The sequence below is a fragment of the Macaca thibetana genome, chromosome 4 (genome assembly GCF_024542745.1).
Source record: "Macaca thibetana thibetana isolate TM-01 chromosome 4, ASM2454274v1, whole genome shotgun sequence".
NCBI classification, from domain to species: domain Eukaryota; kingdom Metazoa; phylum Chordata; class Mammalia; order Primates; family Cercopithecidae; genus Macaca; species Macaca thibetana.
Window position 1 is genome coordinate 151159915 of NC_065581.1, and position 10032 is coordinate 151169946.

The 10032-nt window shown below is 40.6% G+C and overlaps 1 protein-coding gene across 3 annotated transcripts in view; it reads left to right on the forward strand.

Annotated features, from left to right (window-relative positions):
- HS3ST5 (heparan sulfate-glucosamine 3-sulfotransferase 5) overlaps positions 1-9430 on the forward strand; it is a 282813-nt gene extending 273383 nt beyond the window's left edge. For all 3 annotated transcript variants that reach the window (XM_050786651.1, XM_050786653.1, XM_050786652.1), the window contains 2 exons: positions 2131-2269; positions 6820-9430. In XM_050786651.1, the coding sequence (XP_050642608.1) occupies positions 2163-2269; positions 6820-7753 (1041 nt within the window). In that variant the 5' untranslated portion in view covers positions 2131-2162 and the 3' untranslated portion in view covers positions 7754-9430. The remainder of the gene's footprint in view (positions 1-2130; positions 2270-6819) is intronic.
- Positions 9431-10032: the final 602 nt, after the last annotated feature.

A 10032-nucleotide genomic window follows, 5' to 3' on the forward strand; every position in this document is an offset into this window, starting at 1 on the left:
GCCTACCTGTCTTTGCTCTCTCTTTGCTTATGCTCTTAGCCTTTTCTCTCTTTCCCTCTACCTTTGTCCAGCCACACCTTCCTACCTTCACTTCTTAAACAAGCCAAGCATTTTCCCTCCTCAATCCCTCATGTGAGTTGGTTCCTCTGCTGGCTCGTGCCTCTTTGCTTCTCCTCCTCCAGGTGTCACCCCAAGTGTTACTTCTTCAGGAAGCACTGAAGTAGGTTCTTCCTATTATTCTTTCTCACTAGGTCCTGTAACTTTCCTTTGTCATACTGAATACAATTTGTAAGTATGCATTAATCCTGTTGTAGGCTTAATGCCTGTCTTCTCCACTAGACTGTGAACTCCCACAGGACAAGAACGTGTCTATTTATTCGGCCACTATTCTCCATGGTACCCAATACAGAATCTAGCACATAACACATATTCCATAAGTATTTGTCAATTGTGTGTTGGATGAGTACTGGTCTCATCTCTCCCTCTTAGGATGCCCTCCTACCATTTCCTCAGCAATTCACATAGTACATTCCACACACAAAAAAAAATTTTACCATGCCCACATTCTCTGACCTTTTCCTTAATTTTCTTTTCCCAACACTTATTCATACATTATCATAATTGGGTAAAGTTCTCTGGTTGTTTCCTGATTCCCTAATCACATTATCAGTTTTCTAAGGACTAAAACTCTTTGGGGATCTGTTTTGGAATCTCCTATAAACCTAGTGTAATAGTTGAAAATGCTTTGGGAATTCAGTGATTTCTCGATGAACGAATGAATAGATCAATCATTCAATCCTAGTATATCCCTTTTGCACAAGGAAAATCTTCACATAGCAATACAGAGATATCATTGCAGCAAAACAATTTCTAACCATGACTCATTTCTATCTATATAGCTTCCTTCTTGGGTTACTATTTTGAGTTTCAGTAAGAGGCAAACAATCTTATCTTGAAAGGGGATTGGATTTATTTTTAATAAGAAAGGCTGAATTGGGAGCTTGCATTTTCCCAAAAAATTTAATAACAGCACTAGTAAAGCCCTAGACTCCTCAGCTGGCCTTATTTCAGGTATATGAGAACAGAGCTTCCAGGTAAGCTTCTTTCACGATCTAAGAGTGAGACCAATATCACCAAACCTGTCTAAATTCATTGACAGCCAGGGGAGGTCACACAGCAAAAGCATCTAGTCTGAACATGTTTCAGAACCCAGGACTGGGCAGAGGACATGGAGGGAAACATCAGGTTCCCCAAGGCCATTGTCCTCAAACATGTGACATTCTGATACTTACCACTGATAACTTCAGTAAGTATCACTTTGATCTCACCCCCTTCTACTCACAACTAAAACAAAACAAAAACATATGTAATTAAAATATGTCATTGCTGTGCTCAAAATGATAACTTATGAACTGGGATTTCAAATTCACCTTGTTATTCTGAAGCAGAATCTTCAGTTTATGATTGCCCTGCTGGTAAGCCTCAAGTTGCTCTTTTATTTTTTTTCTTTTTTGAGACAGGTCTTCTCTGTCACCCAGGCCAGAGTGGAGTGGCATGATCTCGGCTCACTGCAACCTCCGCCTCCCGGGTTCAAGCGATTCTCCTGACTCAGCCTTCCTAGCAGCTGGGATTACAGGTGCCCACCACTGCGCCCAGCTAATTTTTGCATTTTTGTAGAGACGAGGTTTCACCATCTTAGCCAGGCTGGTCTTGAACTCCTGACCTCAGGTGATCCACCTGCCTTGGCCTCCCAAAGTACTGGAATTACAGGCTTGAGCCATCGCGCCTGGCCATGTTGTTCATTCTATCCATATTCTTTGAATCATTTTATACACACACACACACACTATATGTCACATGCATTTTAATTTACTTCGACAATTATCTAACAGTGTTCTGTCTAGTTAGCATCTTTTCCCCTAGAGTTAGTATTTGATCTTATAACATGGGCCAGGAAAAGAAAGGTAAGTTTTGCTAAATATACCTGTTACATCATGACAATTATCAGAGTTGGTGTGGGATCTGCTCTTTGTGCAGTGTCGCTTATCACCTGTCTTCCACCTCTGCTTAGCTCTGTGACAACAAACAGAGCCTCTAAGAGATGACTGCTGATGAGTCCTTCTATCGCAGGCTGCAGCAGTCCTGAAGGTTGATGGAGGGCCATGCTATTCAAACAGCAGGCGTGGCTGAGACAGAAGCTCCTGGTGCTGGGAAGCCTTGCCGTTGGGAGTCTCCTGTATCTAGTCGCCAGAGTTGGGAGCTTGGATAGGTGGGTGCTTAAACACATGCTTATACCCCTGTGACTTTAAGTCTTGATGTAAACTTCTTTAGGACATAATTTTAAGTCTATCCACTTGTTTTTCTCCCTCAAAATTCCCAGGAAACATGCTTTTCTGCAGTATTGATTTTGATTTATTGAGCCTTTAAAAGAGAGAGATCCAAGTTGCTCAAACCAAGATGTTCTGTCAGGATCCATTTGTATTCCGTGTGCATTGACACTTGTTTTCAGGGAAGGGATAAAGCTGTGTACAGTAAAACTGTCATTTACTAGAGCTCAGTGTGGTCTGCGTGCATCTGGTGTTGACCTCTACCTGTAGCAAAACAGTGATGATGTATCTATGTATCTTCCTTTTGAAATTTATGAGTGGACACTTAATGTGCTATCAGGAGCATTAAAATTATGTATGAGTCTCTAAAGGAGCTCATCAAGTTTGCAATCCATTGCCCTGGAAAGATGGCTGCAGGCATGGGGAGTTTTAACTATGCTAATTAGCTCTGGTTTTCAGGGCCTGAATGCACCAGACAAGGAGGCTGTTGCTCAGAATAATTGCCCAGAAAGCAATGGGAAATCCATGGAGAGAAAATTACAGTGCTAGGTCTTAGCTCTAAACAGACAAACAGTTGAGAGGTATTGAACTTGCAGAAGTCCCAGCAACATCAGCTGGCTTCACATTAAATGTTTCTGGTATGTTCTGTGTCTAGTCTAACGGGCAAGAACAGAGAAGTTAATTTCTGAAATGTGAAGCTTCCTTTTTTGCCCTTCAAAAAAAAATTTTTTTTTTTAATTGCAGTTTCGTTCTTGTTGCCCAGGCTAGAGTGCAATGGTGTAATCTCGGCTCATTGCAACCTCCTCCTCCCATGTTCAAGCTATTCTCCCGCCTCAGCCTCCCAAGTAGCTGTGATTACAGCCTTGTGCCACCACACCTAGCTAATTTTGTATTGTTAGTAGAGACAGTTTCACCATGTTGGCCAGGCTGATTTTGAACTCCTGACCTTAGGAGATCCACCTGCCTCAGCCTCCCAAAGTGCTGGGATTACAGGCATGAACCACTGTGCCTGGCCGGCCCTTTAAAATTAATTCTTGCACTGGAAAGACTGAAGTGTGTTCTCTGTGAGTTCAGTTCTCACCATCAGTGAAAACACATACAAACTTAAAAATGAAAATCTCTTCCTTTCAGTTTTCTTTTCCTTCCAAAGTTTAAGCTAATCTGTAGACCTTATCACTTAGATATTTAGAAATAACATAGCAGTGGTCCTTGTTTTCCTTCAGTTGCTGTCATTTTGACTGGTAAAGTGAACTCCTTTGATGCTTCTCAATTCAAAATTGCTGAGTAATTGTCCCACTCACTAGTTGTTACCTACCTGAAAGTGTAATCAGAGCTTCTCCCCGACTTCCAGCACTTTCCTAAAGTAGCACTTGATGATTAATGAGAAGCCTTGAGGTGGTGCCATTGGCCTACCTCTGTAATGGAACTTTTATATCCAGCCCTTCCCAACTGACCTTTAATTAGCTTCCAATCATTTACCTTTTACTTAGTAATTGATCTAATGATCACTAATGCATTATTATTTAGTTGACGATTCTTTTCATTTTCTTAACTCTGTCTCTAGTCTCTAAGGGGATAGCTTTTATTCGGAATTGAATGGTTTGGTGGGCTTTCTAAAAGCCTCTCACTTGAGACTTTGAGATTACGTCTGAAGGTAACACAGGCTTATGTAGGCCCACCCTCCACTAACTGAAGACCCTGCTTTCTGGGAGGGAGGCAGATATTACTTCTTCCATCCCTTCCAATCCTAAACCTGTATGATTTTTCAGTCTGGGACCCACATTCAGAATCTATGCTGTCAGAAGTGGGAAAGAATAGGATATTTTCTCATATTTTCACATCCTATCTTGAGTTAGGGAGTCCAAAAGGCGACTGTTCTGCAGCGTGTGATCTCCCAGGGTAGAAGGTAGAAAAAGGAAGGAAGGAAAGAAGGAAAATGACCCTTTCTACAAGTAGGGAAATTCCATTTGACCTCAAACAAAGCAGAGACTATCTATGTCAGCCACTCTCAGCCAGGGTACTATGAGAGAATTAAATCCTGCAAAAGAGAATTTGAGTGACTGTTTACTCAATTCTTGCAAGGCTGGTACTGACATCATTCTAGGTGCTTAGAACAGAAATCCATCAATGGATGCCTTATGGAATTAGAGCTTAATTCTCAACCAGAACCCAAGAAGAACTGAAAGATGAACTTGTAATATTCCAATCAGTGTCACAATTAAAAGCATCTTTGCCTATGTATCTACTGATAATTTTATATCCTCTATTTAAAGCCCTAGTACATTAATCTCATTAACAAGTGTAAAAACAAAATTCATGTTTGTCTAAACTATTAACTGGGTTAAATCCTGTTTTTTAAAAGCTGTCTAGGCCAGGCTCAGTGGCTCACGCCTGTAATCCCAGCACTTTGGGAGGCCGAGGCAGGCAAATCACGAGGTCAGGAGTTCAAGACCAGCCTGGCCAACATGGTGAAACCTCGTCTCTACTAAAAATACAAAAATGAGCTGGGCATGGTGGCACATGTCTGTAATCCCAGCTACTCAGGAGGCCAAGCAGGAGAATCTCTTGAACCAGGAGACGGAGATTGCAGTGAGCCAAGATCAAGCCATTGCACTCCAGCCTGGGCAACAGACCAAGACTCCATCTCAAAAAAAAAGAAAAAAAAAAGATTCTCTATATTTTCACACTTTCCACAATGAGCATGAATTGTTTTAAAAATCATGAAAGGAAACATCACGAAAAGTAATATATATTGATATTTCTCCTTAAGCAATATGATAGATAGTTGTTTAAATAACACAGACCAAGACCATGCTCCTCAATTCTGCAGAACAGATTGGGTGTATTAGTCCGTTTTCACACTGCTATAAAGACATACCTGAGACTAGGTAATTTATAAAGAAAAAAGGTTTAATTGACGCATAGCTCTGCACGGCTGGGGAAGCCTCAGAAAACTTACAATCATGGCAGAAGGCAAAGAAGAAGCAAGGCACGTCTTACATGGTGGCAGGAGAGAGAGAGAGCTTGCAGGGGGAGGTGCCACACAGTTTTAAACCATCAGATCTCATGAGAACTCCCTATCATGAAAACAAGGGGGAAATACACCCCCATAATCCAGTCACGTCCCATCAAGCCCCTCCTCTGACATGTAGGGATTACAATTCCGGATGAGATTTGGGTGGGGACACAGAGCCAAACCATATCACTGGGCATGACCTTGAGGTTGTTTCTCATCTCAGAAAACAAGAAAGATGCCATACGGTCTCTTGGGAAGAGCAAGCAACAGCCTCATTGCCACAGAGGGGGAGATACAGATTCCAAATTATTAGAATAACTAGAAGCTTTCAGGTGTAAGAATTGGTTTAACAGCCTTTTTGACTGATATTAATTCCTTTTACCAAGAAGGCTAAAATGCCCTCACAGATCAACCTAGGGAAAGTATAATGAATTTCAGTTCAATTCAGACTATACCTAAATGGAAACTCAATTTGCTAACCATATATGTTAGCCATGACAAATTAAACGGTCACCATCGTCTACTATCATTGTGACTGTTACCACATCTTTCTCCCTGAGAAAAGCAGAGATGGTCGTTCACTATTCAGGATAATATTGAAGTGAAAATCCTCCTTTCTGGCTATATCCATTGCATTCCTTCCTTTATGAGCTTGAGTTCCTGATTTTAATGGGCTTGGCAATGAGGGCTTGAGGTTTCTGGCCCTGTCAAGGTCTTGTTGATGCCTGGTCCCAGGTGTGGTTGGTGATATATAGCACTTGCTGATGGCAATTGGGTTTGATCCTATATTCAGCAAAGTGGAAATGTAATCCTGACCTCTTTATATAGAAAGAGAAAGAGAGGCAAAAGAAATATTATATTCTTCTGGCTGTCCTCAAGGCCAAGCAAGGGCAGAGAGTCTCAGAATGAAAAGCTCAGCAAGTTCCAAGATTGGAATTTTGCAGGTTGATGATGCAAACAGCCCAGGGCAGAAACTGGGACCTCCTTTCAGATTATATCTCAAAGAGTTTCAACAGCCATGTGAGTGCTGCCGGGCTGCAAGAAAATAATACCACACGAAACATGAAACACGTGGCCTCCCTGCTACCCTTCCGCCCCCCAGCTGAAGATTATAATCTCCTGCCTTTCACTTTTTCTTAATGATTTTAACTGGTGAGCTGTTAAAAAGCTATTCGTATGGCTGGTGTCACTTGTCTATCCTGTACTGCGAACAGAGGTACGCGCCGTAGTCAATTAAGTGCTTGGGGAATAAAAAATTTTAAGGAGCACTAATAAAAAAATCTCATCAATTATGTGTGCTCCATTTAATACATGGTTGCTTAAAATAAAATTTCCCAAACATATGTTCATTATGGATTGCAGCAGGCTGGGAATCAGTGGCTTTATTTATGCATTTAAAGTCTTGGTCTGACTGGGGAACCAGGAAAATGAGAAGTTAGCTGCAATGAGCTTAAAGTGTCTCTGTCTTGCTTGCAGGCTACAACCCATTTGCCCCATTGAAGGTCGACTGGGTGGTGCCCGCAGTCAGGCTGAATTCCCACTCCGCGCCCTGCAGTTTAAGCGTGGCCTGCTACACGAGTTCCGGAAGGGCAACGCTTCCAAGGAGCAGGTTCGCCTCCATGACCTGGTCCAGCAGCTCCCCAAGGCCATTATCATTGGAGTGAGGAAAGGAGGCACAAGGGCCCTGCTTGAAATGCTGAACCTACATCCGGCAGTGGTCAAAGCCTCTCAAGAAATCCATTTTTTTGATAATGATGAGAATTATGGTAAGGGCATCGAGTGGTATAGGAAAAAGATGCCTTTTTCCTACCCTCAGCAAATCACAATTGAAAAGAGCCCAGCATATTTTATCACGGAGGAGGTTCCAGAAAGGATTTACAAAATGAACTCATCCATCAAGTTGTTGATCATTGTCAGGGAGCCAACCACGAGAGCTATTTCTGATTATACTCAGGTGCTAGAGGGGAAGGAGAGGAAGAACAAAACGTATTACAAGTTTGAGAAGCTGGCCATAGACCCTAATACATGTGAAGTGAACACAAAATACAAAGCAGTAAGAACCAGCATCTACACCAAACATCTGGAAAGGTGGTTGAAATACTTTCCAATTGAGCAATTTCATGTCGTCGATGGAGATCGCCTCATCACAGAACCTCTGCCAGAACTTCAGCTCGTGGAGAAGTTCCTAAATCTGCCTCCAAGGATAAGTCAATACAATTTATACTTCAATGCTACCAGAGGGTTTTACTGCTTACGGTTTAATATTATCTTTAATAAGTGCCTGGCAGGCAGCAAGGGGCGCATTCATCCAGAGGTGGACCCCTCTGTCATTACCAAATTGCGCAAATTCTTTCATCCTTTTAATCAAAAATTTTACCAGATCACTGGGAGGACATTGAACTGGCCCTAAAATAATATGTCATACAACACTATGTGTTGTGCCTGGAGACACACAATGTCTCCTGTAGATTAAAATATGCACTTTTCCTAGGCAGAGCTATCCAAGTCATTTTTCCATGTATACTTGTACATACGCAGTGTGTGACCAAATATAAGATCAGTTCTTTTTCTACTGAAAATTTACAAAAAAAAAAAAAAAATGCTGTCTGCATAGTCACATCTTTTAAGCTATTTACAAAAAAGAAGAGGTGGTGGTATGGGGGGAAAGTGACTTCAGCTATTCTCAAAGAATTAGTCTTCCTTTGATTCAGAATCTGTCACCCACCATTTTCATAGATTTAAGCCAAAAGATAAATGTGTGAAAATGTACCAATGGCTGCGAAGCTTCAGGAAGTAGAGATCCAGTGATGCTTTTTTTTTTTTTCCTAAGGGAAAGCTGGCTCTTTAATTCAGTTGCTGAATTGGTGCCATGAAAACAGAAAATGCTATTTTCTTATTATTTAAAAGAATGTCTTATCTCATAAAATTGACATTGTCCAAAGTTCCTATGGTGATTGTGCACTATTGTTTTCTCGTATGGACCATGGTGTCACTTATAGCATGTCAATCACACGTTGGAAAGTCAAGTCCTTTTACTTCCACGTTGTACGTCAACAGAGAGAAATGTCATGTACATAATGTATATTGTTGTAAATACTGGTTTCACACTAAGTAATTCTATTTTGTAAACTGAATATGGCTATTTAATTTATTGTGAAAATTAAATTTATTGTGGTATTTAAAAATGGAATGGATTAAAATTACTCTATGTGCAATTTTTTTTTAACTCATTTTGTTTTACATGCCCCCTGCTGGCTTCCAAAATGGAAGCTGTTTACGTGCATATGAGAGCACTTGGAAAGATGTGCTTCCCTGCTGGATTTCTGTACCCTTGTGAAAATGTATTTATGAAGTGAGGTTGAGTATATTAAAAAAGAAAAACCTCAACCATCTGGAAATCAAGTATAATAGCCACCTCAAAGAATCCTAGTGCTGCTCTGCTACAACTTTGTAACAATTAATTTACTTGCAGTTGCTGCTGCTCAGGGCAAGAGACAAGGGATATTTTAACAGAATCCAGGCATAGAAGAATCACCATTTTATTTGAACCTCTAATCAGAGTCAGACCGGTAGAGAAATTAAATAAAATAAGATTAGAAAACTCTGTACTGAAAGCTGCTGATGCTTCCAAAATGAATACAAGATCTCAGAACTCTCCCTGTTAGATGAAAATATATCAATTTGCTCAGAAAGGATTCAGTTGCCTAGTGTTGCCATTACTAACATAAACATATGGCTCATATTTCCATCCAGAGAAATTAATGCTAAATTGGTGCCTCGCTAACATCAGATACACAGTATTATGCTTACATATATTCAGTAAAATGTGGAAAGGGGTATTAACAACAACAACAAAAAGATGAATTTTTTTTTTTTTTTCTCACAGTCACAGTTGCTAATCCAGTGGGAGATATTTTAGAGTTTTGTTCAACATCACAGTGAGAGTGCCTAGGGAAACCAGCAAATTACAATGGATTCCCCTTTGATTGTAATAAGTGTTGATTTTCCCTATGAGTTGTTTATCCTGTCCAGTGATTTGATGGTGAACTTTTCTAAATAAATAGCCCTTTCCCCTCCGGTGTCGGTATATATTGCTTCTCAAGTCACTGCCTTGGTAATCATCTCTATTGTTTGAATTAGCAGTGATGCTGTTCTCTCAGCATGAAACAGGCATGACACCAACACGTGCTGGCAGGCCAGCTCCTCCCTCACTGTGGGATGACTCTAGAGTGACAGCCTCAGGTCTAAATGTCAGCCACTTCTCCCCTAAGCCATGAATGAAGTCAATATAAGGATCCTGCTGTCAGATTTCTCTGGGCCTCAACTCTCTGCTAACCGTCAGTATAAACTCTTTGAATACAGTGTTCAAGGACACAATCACTGTATTATCATTAGTTTCATAGAAGTATTCCTAGAGCGCTATACAGCCAATATGATTTTGTCCCAGTAACTGTCAAATTATGCTCCCTTGGAACACTGATGTTTCAAAAACTCAGACCAGGTATTCCATCAGTAAAATTACAAAATGGTCATCTTTTCCCAGATTAATAGAGGAATAAAAAATAAGTTAATAAATTGAAATTTCTCAGTAATCATCTTTTCTGTTACCAATTTTTCTTACACTTTGCTACTGCTACCAATAGCGTATATCAGACTTTATTCTAAGATTCTATTTGACTTATGCCAACT